We start from the raw sequence: 14055 nt of genomic DNA, 5'->3' as shown, positions 1-14055 counted from the left end.
AAAATAGAAGTACCGGTAATCTGTATCACAGTGCCTACTTGTTTCTGAGAAGTGCCTGTACTCTCCAATTAAAAGTATTAAGTCTCTCTTGAGAAGTGAATCCACTGTCCGTCTCAAAATAGAAAAGTGCCGGCTAAACTCTGTGCGTAGATAAGAAAACAGTACAAAAGGGGGTGGTGATGGACGGAGCATCTGAATCAATCAAACACTCACACCCAGTCAAAAGATCTGGGTTTAATCAATCACCGTTCTTTAGCCCACTCTGCCACCCCAGTTCAGACATGGCTATATGCAAATCAGTCTGACCCTGTGCCTCATGGGAACAGTCCAGCCCGAAATGCCAAGCCAGGTCTTCCCTGGACCGGAAACAAGCTTCCGAGGACCGGTTTCTGGCATTCCAGCCATCTTCAGCCAGGCTTGCTTGAATCCAGTGGCAAAGTGAGCAAGGGACTCGCGTCCGAGCATACCCTGCCACACTTATGGCGGCCAAAAGCGGTACAAAAGGGGGTGGTGATGGACGGAGCATCTGAATCAATCAAACACTCACACCCAGTCAAAAGATCTGGGTTTAATCCATCACCGTTCTTTAGCCCACTCTGCCACCCCAGTTCAGACATGGCTATATGCAAATCAGTCTGACCCTGTGCCTCATGGGAACAGTCCAGCCCGAACTGCCAAGCCATGTCTTCCCTGGACTGGAAACAAGCTTCCGAGGACCGGTTTCTGGCATTCCAGCCGTCTTCAGCCCGGCTTGCTCGAATCCAGTGGCAAAGTGAGCAAGGGACTCACGTCTGAGCATACCCTGCCACACTTATGGCGGCCAAAAGCGGTACAAAAGGGGGTGGTGATGGACGGAGCATCTGAATCAATCAAACACTCACACCCAGTCAAAGATCTGGGTTTAATCCATCACCGTTCTTTAGCCCAGCTAAGAAAACAAGCATTGAAAATTCAATATGTCTCGCCTTTAATTAAATTAAAGCCATTTGCTTTGCTAATGGTATTGTATAGCAAAGCAAATGGCTTTAACTTAATGAAAGGCGAGACCTATTGCATTTTTAATGCTTGTTTTTTTTAGTGGAAGGTGGAGGTCATTAGGGACAGAGGACAGGGCAGAAGGCCATCCTGGAAAGTTTTTGGCATAAAGCCCCACACCCTCCAAGGCCACTCTCCCTTCTCACACAGCCAATTTTGTTCCCAAGTTGGCAGGTTTGATTTCATGCAGTGCAACGGAAAATCTTCGAAGTAGTCACCATTTTCAGATTCTATTTTCCTTTGTTGGGTCTTGAAGCAAAGGAGTCAGATCCAAGGTCCAAAAAAAGAGTATCTGCTTTTCAGAAGTTGATTTTTATTGAAAAGTCAATAGAAAATGGCTAGCAGAACAAGGATCACAACAATCGCCGCTGGATAGGAGAAAACACCGAAAAGCACTGAAAAAACACATTAGTGAGAAACTGATGCACATCGACTCCACATCAATCAGGGAATGGCAGAGTGGCATGGAGCACACTTATTTTAGATTTTGTCAGAAGTGACACCATAAGTATGCACAGAAGTACATGCATGATTTGTGCAGTCTTTGCCTCCAGAAGGACCTCAGTTTGAAGGAATGCACGGCACACACCCAGCAGAAACAGAGGTTGTCACATTACCGCATGGTCATCCCTCAGTAGAAACTGGACTCTCGAAGATACTTGGGGTTGTTCAGTGAAGAGGAGGAAGCACTTGAGGACACACTCGAGGACACAGGAGAGGCGCAAGGAACAGAACAGGAACTCAAGGAAGTAATTGAGGTTCAACAAGAAAGGAGATAGAAGACGACACTGAAAGATGGAGGCACCAGTCACAAGGTAACTCGACAGGGATGCCTGAGCTGAAAGTATCAGATTCAAAACATGAAACACCCGCAGCAATATTGAAGGTTTAGACTCCAATGCAATGTGAAACCACAGAGGACTTGTGGCCTCCAATGCTTTTTGAATATGAGCCCTTTGTCTGAGGTGGACCAGGGCCTGGGGCAGGTCATCGCCTTTACTTTTTTATAGGGCAGGGGTGTGTGCAGCTCCCTCTCCAAGCTTTGTGACTTGGAGAACCCCCCCCCTGCACGGCTGATTGTCATAATTAGTGGAGGGGATCATGTAGCCTACCTCCCTGAGTCTCATTGAGGTACCCCATACTCCTCAGGGCCAACTTTATCATTTAGGGGAGGATGGCATCTGGCCCCCTTCCCCAAGCTAGAGGGAGTCCCAGGATGGGGGCATAATCACCCTCGAGCAATAGATCGACCCACAGGGACCCCATCAGCAGGGCATTGCTATTTACTGCCTAGGAGAATGCAGGCATTCACTGCCTGCACTCTCCTGTGCAGGAAACACAACTCTGCTCCCGCCTGGGTAGAAGCACAGAATAATGGTGCTCTGTGCAAGCAGGAGCAAAGTCAAAGAGCTGGCTCCCACCAATGGGTGCTGGCTGGGGAGAAGGCTGGGGCCTTGTGGCTTCCAACACAGGCACATGTTGTGAGTGCTCCAGGTGGGCATGGGACACTCATTAAAAAAAACTAAAAGAAAAGCTGGCTTTCGCCAGCACCTTGTATGGGTGCTGGCTGGGGAGCAGGCAGGGACTGCAAGGGCCATGGAGCTCACTACACAGCGACCAACCTATAAGCATACATTTTACAAACTTGGGGGCACCAACCAAAAAAGGAGTCACAAATAAGCAGTAGGAGAATGATTTATTATTTAATACTCCGGCAATGAACGCCCCATAATGGCATGCAAGGGACCCTGGTGGTGCCCCTAGAAGGGCACCAATATTATTGTTTTTAATGCGGAGGGCTGCTGGGAGCGCAGCAACTGCCCAGCAACATTAATGACCTCTGGAGAGCCTACCATATATTTTTTTAATACTATCGGAGTTGTATGCTCAAAGCTAGTTACTACACGGCGCAAGTTATAGTTACTTATAACTGGTACATTTCAGTGCTTTTGTTTTTTTTTAAATAATGTGTTTAACGGACATTATCAACTATATATACATACTAGAAGATAAAGGATCACAAGAAAACAATAGCCAACCAGGGCAAAAATCTGGATCCCAAAGGCTACAATGAGTCAGAAATAAATAAAATATATCCATGACAGAAATGACTAAAACAGATGGACTCACCAAAGAATAAAATATATTTCCACTACGACGTTTCAGTGTCCGCCTTCCTCCGGTAGTGCAAGATGGTTTGCTCAGTGGCTGCACAGATGACACTGCTGGATTTTCAAAAAGTATCATGAGTGAAAATTCCATTTGGAATGTGGAATCAGTGCAGTCCTGAGATGTGCAGTAATGGACAAGTTACTTACCTTCTGTAATGCCTTACCTGGTAGAGACATGATCTAGCCACAGATTCCTTACCTTTGAATTTCCCAGGCGTTGTAATGCCTTACCTGGTAGAGACATGATCTAGCCACAGATTCCTTACCTTTGAATTTCCCAGGCGTCAGACAGGATCTGGAAGATATTTCTAAGAGCAATACACATTTGCGCCAGTAGGTGGCATCGGTTGGTTTCGTGTCACATCGTCTGCGTCGTCTGCATCACGACTTCCACACTAGAGGCACAAAGCCATGAAGTGCACTGACGTTGGTGTGCAACTAGGGCCCTTAAAGGAAACAGCCCTGACCCTAAAAACCTGTTTGCAGTGCGGGAAGAATGGCTGACTCATTAAGGAATCTGCGCCCAGATCATGTCTCTACCAGATAAGGCGTTACTGAAGGTAAGTAACTTGTCCATCTAATACATACATCTAGCCACAGATTCCTAACCTTTGAATAGATACCCATGCAAAACCATCCAGCAAGTCCTCCAGGACAGTGCAGCCAAAAAGGCTATTCTTGTGGACTTGACTGTCTAGGCAGTAGTGCTGGGTAAACATGTGCAGGGATGCCAATGTTTCTGCCTGACAAATGTTGAGGACTGGAACTCCACGTTGCAACTCTGTGTTAGCAGCCTTAGCTCTGGTGGAATGAGCGCTTAAGCCTTCAGAAGGCTACGTTTTGGCCAGAGCGTAGCAAATTTTGATGCAGAGGATGACCCATTGCGAGACAGTCCACTTCTGCACCGCACAACCTTTCTATGATCAAGCGTACCCCACGAAGATGTGGTCAACTACCCAGAACTCTTTAATACAGCCATGGTAGAAATACAATGATAATTTTGGAGCCAGACAGTGAAGTTGCTCCTCTTCTTTAGAGGGGTGAGGAGTAGTGTAGAAAGTGGGCAAGGTTACAGATTGCTCCACATGAAATGGTGTTACCACTTTCGGGAAGAAAGAGGCCCTTGTGCAAAGCACCAACTTATCGGGGAACATGGTCAGGTAAGGAGGGTTAGATGATGAAGCTTGCCGTTTGCTCACCCTCCTGGCACTTGTTAAATGCTTACGGTTGTGACTGCCTTGCATGTCTGACAATCCCTCATTTTTCCAACATTCTTTGCACATAGAGCCTTTAGCTTTTACATCGATCATGTAAAGGGACACAGGGTGGACAATCTGCTCTTTCTGGGGTTCTTTAAGGCCTTCAAATGCAATGCAGTGCAGAAAAAGGGCCATATCAGTTAGTCCTCTGTATTAAGGTCTACCACGTTATGGCCAAGAAGCAGCCTCCAGAGAGACTGGGAGTGTTTCATTCGTCAGGAGCCAAAGCTGCTGCCAATGCATTGCTTCGTGGAGAGCCTGTTCTGGGCTTATGTCAGGCTGTGATATAGGTGTCAGTACACACATTCATGAAGCACCATTGCCTTGATAACCACGTCCGGTGGGAGGGCCATTTCACTCCTTCGGTACTACAGGGCTTTTTGTTCTGAGCCATTCCACAGACCTACTACCTTGAGAGGTACAGCTTTTGCATCTATTCACAAGATGAGGAATCTGCGGTTAGAAGTATCCTTCAGAAGAACTAGTTACTCACCTTTGGTAACTCTCATGCTGGTGGATACTCTAACTATTTATCCCTCACCGTCCTGCCACCTCCCTGTTCTGTGAAATAATCTGTTTTCCATGTAAAAATATCCCAAATCAGGAATTTGCACACTGTCATATCAGATCACTTGTTAAGCTCTGTGTCCGATGGCGTGGACAGAGAAAGAAACTGATGTCAGCACGCAGAGGTGGCGATAATATGTGATTCCGGGGGTTTCGCATGTGGGGAATGGTGAAACCGTCGCAGAGCCACATGACGCCACATACCGGCGTGCGGGAGAAGTGTTCTGAAATGGCTCTGGGTCCCGTCTGGCATGTGGGGGTATTCACAAGCGGAGGAATCCGCGACTCGATAGAGTATCCGCCAGAAAGCGTATTACTGAAGCTAAGTAACTTGTTTGGATACCAGTGAAAATATATCTGGCCCATTAACACTTGGTATTTGTAACTAGTTTGCTAATAAAACAAGTTCATATGTCTATTACTGCAGTGCAAAGGTCAAATTCTGCTTTATCAGCACAATGCAACTTAACTGATTTTACGTTTAAATTGATAATATTTTTTTCTGTTCTGGGCAAACCTGTTTGTTTACTTTATTATTTTTTCATTATAGGATGTTCCAAATCATGGGTTTCGTGTCGGAATGAAACTGGAAGCTGTTGATCTTATGGAACCCCGACTGGTGTGTGTGGCTACAGTAACACGCATCATCCATCGCCTGCTAAGAATCCATTTTGATGGATGGGAAGATGAATATGATCAGTGGGTAGACTGTGAATCCCCTGACCTGTATCCTGTAGGCTGGTGTCATTTAACAGGCTACCAGTTACAACCCCCTGCTCCACAAGGCAAGTTGATATTCATGGGCAAACATTGTCCTCATAGAAAACATTGAATACCAGTTATTGTTGTTATCACGAATCCATGAAGGCAAATGAAAATGAAGGAGTTTTACATAAACATAAATTCTATCAATTGCTGCCATATTCAATTCCCTTGCATGAGGACAGCACAAATATTAAGCTATGAGTTAATTGTACCATCTGGAAACAATGAAAGTAAGAAGAAGGAAATATAGAGGGGGAATGAGAAAGGAACGTATGGCATAGCAAAAATTGTGTTCATAAAGGTTGTTTCCTTTTATTCTAAACATAATGGTTTAAAATCAGTATAGTTTAAGGTGTGGGCCGATATGCTCTAAAGGTTGAGTAGACCTTCTCTGTAAGCTAATAAAAAGATGGAGGGTTTTATTTTTCCCATTCTTAAACCATAGACTCTGCAGAAAGTATATTGAACAACAGATACTTATTGGACTTTTTAGGTCTCGCATGAGCCAGCGCATGACTACAGCTTTTTGGGTGGCCTAGAGCGTGCTGTTACGCGCACAGTAACGTGCATTCCTCACATCGCTCGATCATGCGCCATCTGGCTTTTCTCTCGCTTGCTCTCCCAAGCGCACTCTTCAACGCTCTTCCCCGTCCGGCCCCCCACCAGCTCCGCCGACCTCGCCACAGTGCCCCGCATCTGAAGAGCAACCTCCAGCGCCAGATCGTTCTCCCACCTCGCCGCAAAAACCTGGAACACCCTCCCCATTCTCCTAATGCAGACCCAGGACCTACTAACCTTCGGAAGACTCCTCAAGACCTGGCTATTCGAGCAGTAGCAGCAATCCCCCCCTCCCCCACCCCCCCTGCGCCATGAGACCCTCACGGGTAAGTAGTGTGCTTTACAAGTGTTCTGATTGATTGATTTGGCTGGAGCCAGAGTCTGTGGGGGAGCACATTCGGTGCCCACCGGGACAGAGTTTGGGAAGGCAGGGCAGGTCCTTCGGGTTCTTGGGGGCGGCTGGCTACAGGACATGCTGGAATTTTACTAGAGCAGGTCGAGGTCGGGACAGGCCGCTAGGGCTGGGGCCAAGACAATTGGTATTCTCCTCCTCCTTTTAATCAGCACGGCTCTTCGGTCCTCCTTGTTTCTTCTTGTCTGAGGAGGCCAGGTTCAGGGTCGCCCCTAAATACTAAATTTAGGGGCGTTACAGGTAGGTACAGATCGAGACAAATGGGTACTTTCTTTGGGGTGGGTACACCCCCTATTATTCCACCATCCAGTGGGAGGGGGAGCGTATGCCTGACTCTGGTTGGCTTGTCCCTTGCATTGCAAGATGGCGGGGATTGAGGGTTGTGCTTTACCTTGCCTCCCCCACCTCAGGAGTGGTGTTGGCAAAGGTGAACACACCTCTCCTCCTAACTTGGTTTTCCCACCGATTCTCTCACCCAAAGTGGAGGTCAGAACCAGTGAGGGCCAGTTGCTGGGAACTGAAAATGGCGGGGGTAGCTCATAAAGGTGGCAAGCCTTTCAAGCTTCCCTTTCACTGACCCTGCCCATCCTGGGCGAGGAGGCTTGGCACCTTGTCCCAGAATTTTTATTGTTTCAGTCCCCCGAGAGCAGCAGGCTCTCGACCCAGGGGTCCAGAAACCTGTTTGGTGGTGGCAGCTGGCGAGCAGCCACTCAGCCAGGATACTAGTGTTAGGTCGTTTTTCAGGGGCATCTCTAAAATGCCCTATGAGTGCATTTTCCATTAACTCCCACACTGGTATCAGTGTGGTGAAGAGTCTGATACCAAATTTCCAAGTTTTCAGTAAAGCGATTGTGGTTCTGTGGAGTATGTAATGATAAACTCCCAGTACCATATAATCTTAATGGCATTAATGCACTTGCAATGTCTAAGAATTGGCTAAGACAAGGTAGGGGTACATGGTTCATTCACCTATACTCTCACCACTTGTATAGTGTACCCAGCTAGAGGAATGGCTTACCTATGCCAGGGCAGTGGTTTGTATGCATGGTGCACATAGAAGGATGTGTGCCATGTCGACTCTTCACTTTGTTCTGCACCAAAACACTCAGCCTGCAATGGCAGTGTGTATGTGTTTGTGTGAATGTACAGGGCCTCTAAGGGTGGCACAATAAGTACTTAGAGACCTTCCCTGGTCACAGTGCCCGTGGTACCTATGGTACCTTTTACAAGGGACTTGCATGTGACCAGAGAGTTGCCAACTGGGTTTTGCAACATTACAATTTAGGGAAAGAACATAGGTCGTGGGTACCTGGTTGGCAGGAACCCAGGGCACACTCAGTCAAAGTACATCAATAGTTTGGCAAAAAAGTGGGGGAAACTATGCAAAAAGGGGCACTTTCCTAGAGACTCTAGGCATACTTTGACAGTACAAGACAGGACAGCGTGGACTATGATCTCTCTCTGGCCTTTGCTGAAGCTATGAAAGGCAAAGCTGTGACCAAGTGTACTATCCCACGTTGGGTTAGCCTTTGCACAGTGACATATTTCATCTTGAGCAAGTAAGACCCTCTGGCTGATAGACTTTCACACAACACAAGGGCCATGGCAGCTTCTATTGCTCTTACAAGGGTATCCTGGTGGCTGATATTTTTCGGGCAGACCCTTGGTCTGCTTTGCATACATTTAGTAAAGATTACTGTCTTACACTTAGACATGCAGTGACAAGTACTTTTCCAGGGCAATATTGCATTCCTTCTTTGGTTAATCCACACTACTCAATCCCACCTTGATGTGCCTATTGTTTTGGGACTCATTCATGAGGTGAGGAATCTGTGGGAAGAAGTATCCATCAGAATTAAATGTTACTTGTCTTTGCTTATGATATTTCATGTGGAAATTATTTCTTCTTGCAGAATCCTCACTGCCCTCTCTCCTTTATTTCGGCATCAGTGCTATTTTGATAAGTTCTGGAGTTATGCTGTGATATTCATGCTGTTATTGTTGTATTGTGGTATTGAAGTAAAACAGTCTCAATTGTTTTTCGCATGCCTCAATTGTGCTTGTAAAAGAAATGTAAAACTGTTTCCAGCACGCCAGACAGTTCCATACAAATTCCGAAAATGTCACATTTGGGGTGGGGGTGGAGGTTGGGGGCGGGGCGGGGCAAAGGATGATGCTCTGACATGAGTCACGTGGCACCACCTGGCTGCGCTGGAGAGGAAATACTGGGGCAAGGTTTTCTGGTCCATTGTGTTGCCTGAATGAATTTCTAAAGGGGAATTTAGTGGAAAGATATACTATACACTAGAAATATCATTAACCAAGGTAAAAAACCTTCTTCTTTATAACACCAATGACCGGGTTGTTCCTCTTATTTGAAGGAAAAGTTCATATCGTCAGATGCTGAAGGTTTCTGGACATATGACTTCACAGAATGGAGTGCTGAAGGTTTTCTGGACGTATGACACTTCACAAAATTTAATAACTTTTGCTTATCCAGTATTTGGGTATCTTTCATAGATTCACATGCCTGAATCATTCCCCGTCTACGAGGCGGGAGGCCCACGGTAATAATACATACAAAAGCAGTGCCTTAGTAAGAAACTGTAGTAGGCTGACAAGACGATAGGCCCAAAAGGCCCAAAGCTTAGTAGCCAATCTACCTCATAGTATGAAAAGAACCGAAAAATAGTTCCAACCAATCAGATACCAGCACCCTCTAGAACCTTCCCAGCAGAGGCAGTTCTCCTCAAGTTTTCACCACACATCATGTGGAAGGGAATCTCCCTGAGTGCCTACTCAGTTTCTTCTTTTTCTCTTCAGGATGTCTGAAAAGAAAGCTCTCTTCAAAGCTTGCAGGACCTGTGATAAAAAGAGGGTCCATGTAGATGATCAGCATAAAGACTGCATCTACTGTCTACATCCTAACCATTTTGTTAAGGATTGTAGGATTTGTCAAACCTTCCCTATCAAACCATTAGGGACAGGGAGGCAAGGGTTATTTAATGTCTTAAATCATCTTCTACAGATGAGGAGGACAGAGCCTCTACTTCCACCAAAAGAGCCAGATCCAGGGACAGCTCTTCTCCTGAGTGGAGGAAACATCAAAAATCATCTCATAGAGCTTCAGAACACACAAGGGGGGTCATCTTCTCCTCCTTCTGGATCACCTTTATCTCCGCCTTCAGAGTCTTCCAAATTTTCAGCTACTAAAACAGTCAGTAAAGCCCAGATCAAGACTTTCTCTGGTGTCTTCTCACACAGTTTCTGTGACCTCTTCTACTTCAAGTACTTCATCTACAGTCTCTACAAGAGCTATAACCTCTCCTATTGTGTCTTCAAAAATTTCTACTACAACAAAGTCTTCTGGGACTAAGGAATCCTATTCTGTCACTCCCATCTCGACGTCAATCCCTTCGATGGTTCCTTCATCTACAAAGTCATCATCGACGAAAACCCTGTCGACGTCTAAGTCATCGACGACGAAGAGCCCGTCGACGTCAAAGATATCGTCGACGACGTGCCCGTCGACGGCAGTCCCATCAACGAAGAGCCCGTCCAGGACGAGCCAGTCGAAGACAACCCCGTTGATGATGAGCCCGTCAACGAAGATTCCATCGACAACATCATTGTCAACGGCTCAGTTGTCTATTACACCTTTGGTCAAGACGCCCCTGTCGACGAAGAGTCCCTTAATGACCAGAAGTCCACCTGCGAGAACTTGGTCAGCGATTCCACAAGTATCTCAAGCGTCGCCTGTTAGTTCACCTAATTTCGTACCACATACAAGACTATACTAATGTATCTCCGTTGTTATCATCACATATCTTGGAGACATATGTAGAGGAAGATGAATCTGATGAAGATAACTGGGAGGAATAAGGCCCTTTAGGGATTGCACGCCATCCGTCAGAGTTGCAAATAAAATGTCAAGAAGAGGTGAAGAGGAAGACTTCCAGGAACATTCTTATCAAGAAGACTTGTCTACGCCCTATCATAGACAGTCACATAAGGTTCCACGTTCGGAAGAAACAAGTCATCTTTCTCCTTCTCTGATCTAAGATTTGTAGGCCATGTTGGCTGATTATTGGCAGAGGTTTCCACCTATACCGACTACTCCAATGTTACCTACCATGCCGGAGGTTACACCTACGCCACAAATAGAAGATCCTATTTCACGAGACACCCTGTAGAAGCTATACCGCAAGGGGGTCAGGATACTTCATCATCAGATGAGGATAAAATAGAGGAAGGTGAATTGCCTAATGATAATGAACCTGGGGAACCTTGGGATGAATATATAATCCCCATGCCTTCGCCTCCGATGCCGCAACCCTCTGATTCACCACCTGAGGATATTGGCGGCTTTATAACATTATGCACCGGGCTGCAACACGGTTCGAACTTCCAGTTACTATCAAACAATATGATTGTTTTCTTCACGACTTCAAAGAAGGTTATAAAAGAATCACCAGAGCAATACCGATCGTAGATTTTATTTGGCAGGAAGGTCTTAAGATAATAAAGACACCTGCCTCTATACCTGCGGTCCTTCCTCTAATTGAAAAGACATATCGAGCACCGCCAGACACTCCATCTTGCCTTGTGGGACACCTGCGTCCGGACTCTGTAATTTCGCAGGCTGCACAGCAGGGGTCAAAGAATCCATCCACCTCAATCTCAACTCCACTAGATAAAGGGTAGACGATTGCATTTGATAGGCAAAACATTTTCCACCAATGCTGCATCATCCACCAAGTGCCTGGTCTCGAATTTAAGTGCTGTTCTTTAATTTTCAGCAACTAAGCTTTTAAATCAATTATAAAGCTTGTGTTTGTTTTCACATCTTTACATTGTTAAACATCAACAAGGTCTCAACACAACCTTTACCCAAACATCTTTAACTTAATATGAAAACATGCCAGAAATATTTTCTAAAAAATGAAACATTTGTTACGTGCAATTGAATATTACGTGCAAATTACATTGTATTCATATGTACAAAAACAATTAATAAATTCATGGGTACACCAGTGAAAATGAACAATAATCCTGTATGCCTGTTCCTTTAGCTACTTAGGATTATATACCACCCTAGGCTTTGTTAGGTACGTAACAAATGTTTCATTTTTTAGAAAATATTTCTGGCATGTTTTCATATTAAGTTAAAGATGTTTGGGTAAAGGTTGTGTTGAAACCTCGTTTTGCAATCAATGAATGATGTTTAACAATGTAAAGATGTGAAAACAAACACAAGCTTTATAATTGATTTAAAAGCTTAGTTGCTGAAAATTAAAGAACAGCACTTAAATTCGAGACCAGGCACTTGTCTTTTTTCAGGTATAGAGTGTCCAGCCTGGCCCCGTAGGACAAAACCCCTGTGTTCACAGCATCATCCACCAAGGCAGCAATCTCTCTGGCAATCTTAGCACGTTATGACAGTCAGATGTGGTCAGTTATCTGAGTTCTTAGACCTTATACCTGATAATCGCCAGCAGGACGCACGGAGAATAGTGCTTGAAGGGGAACGGGTGGCATCGGAAATTATTGACTGCGGCTTAGGCATTTCTAATACTAATTCTCGGCATCTAGCGGGGGCTGCTGTTCTCAGACGCCAGGGATGGCTCAAAGCAACCTCTTTTAGACCTGAGGTACAGACTAAAATACTGGACATGGCTTACGATGGCGACTCACTATTTGGTAAGCATTTAGATGACGCCTTGCTGACCATCAAGACGGATACGGACACTGCGAAATTGCTGGGTACCCTGCAGTATAAAAGAGGATCTTTCAGGGGATCAAGAGGTCGTGGTTTTTCCTATAGAGGAAATTACCACAATCAACAAAACAGGCAATACCAAGCTCAATATAAGCAGCCTTATTACCAGTCCTCTTACAGGCAATCATCTTCATGCAATTTCTCTCATCAGGGCGGACGACGACGGTCAAACAATAAAGGCTGTGACTCAAATAAAAGACCATGAGCTATGCCGGACGCCAGTCAAACCTTCTCCCCTCCCTGTGGGCGCAAAGATCTCAGCCTTTTTCCAACAGTGGCAGCATATCACATTAGATCAGTGGGTCCTCGACCTTGTTCAAGGAGGTCACACCCTAGAGTTCTTAAAGAAGCCACCTGCGACCCCGCCCAAGGGTCCCCCTTCCCCTCGTCTTCACTCACTGTTCAGAGAAGCTTTAAACATGTTCCGCAAGAATGCAATAGAAAAAGTTCCAGTCTTGCAAAAAGGGAAAGGATTCTACTCTCGTTTCTTTCTCATAAGGAAACAATCGGGAGAGTGGCGCCCGATTCTCGACTTGCTCAAACTCAATAAGTTTCTGAAGAAGCAGAGTTTTCGAATGGTGACGCTGGCAGATGTGTTGAGCTGTCTCAACGTAGGGGACTTTATGGCTTCTCTGGACTTGGAAGACGCTTACTTCCAAATCCCTATACATCCCAAACATCGCAAATACCTATGATTCACAGTGGCTGGGCCCACTTTCAATTCAAGGTGCTTCCGTTTGGACTGAAATCGGCGCCAAGAATATTCACAAAATGCCTAGGTCCAGTCTCTGCCACTCTGAGGTCTCGGGGTATTCAAGTCTTACCATACCTCGACGACTGGCTGCTCAAAGGACCATCAAAGCAGGCTATGAGACAGGCTGTCAAAAGTTGCCTTCATCTATTCTCAAATCTGGGACTCGCTCTCAACGCAAACAAGTCACAGTTGCAACCCCTCCAGGTTCTAACTTTTCTAGGAGCAACACTAGACACCAAACAGTGCTAGGCGTTCTTGTCAGAAGATCGTCAGAACAAGTTACAAAGCCTGGCAAAGTTAATTTCAAGAAGAAAGTCAGTTTCTGTCTGAACATTCGCTTCTCTTCTAGGGATGTGCTCTTCAGCGATCAGGCTAGTCCCACTTGCAAGGCTCAGGATGAGAGCTCTGTAGGTAGAGCTGCACCGACAATGGCAACAGGCCAGAGGGTCATTCGACGATTCCATAAAGGTGACCTCACGAATAATACATGCTCTTCACTCAAAAAGAAGCAGTCTATCTCCGGATCTCACGTTCCTGACCACTTCCCCAGAGTTTGTCCTGACCACGGATGCTCCATGCAAGGTTGGGGAGGACATCTCCAAGACCTTCACATTCAAGGACGATCTTAACATTATCAACAGAAGCATATCAACAGTCTCGAACTACGAGCCATCTTTCTTTCTCTGCAGGCATTCCTTCCGAGAGTCGCGCACTCCTCGCTGCTGCGTACGGACAATACCACCAGCATGTATTAC

General features: G+C 45.7%; 1 protein-coding gene across 2 annotated transcripts in view; it reads left to right on the top strand.

Moving 5' to 3' along the window:
- The window catches only part of MBTD1 (mbt domain containing 1), a 947763-nt gene that overhangs the window by 531295 nt on the left and 402413 nt on the right, over window positions 1-14055 (top strand). For both annotated transcript variants that reach the window (XM_086930849.1, XM_086930850.1), the window contains exon 14: window positions 5583-5817. In XM_086930849.1, coding sequence (XP_086786975.1) covers window positions 5583-5817 — 235 coding nt within the window. The remainder of the gene's footprint in view (window positions 1-5582; window positions 5818-14055) is intronic.

This window comes from Lissotriton vulgaris, chromosome 7, assembly GCF_964263255.1.
Source record: "Lissotriton vulgaris chromosome 7, aLisVul1.2, whole genome shotgun sequence".
NCBI lineage: Eukaryota > Metazoa > Chordata > Amphibia > Caudata > Salamandridae > Lissotriton > Lissotriton vulgaris.
Note: the sequence above shows the minus strand (reverse complement) of the source record. Positions and strands in the feature narration are given on the sequence as shown.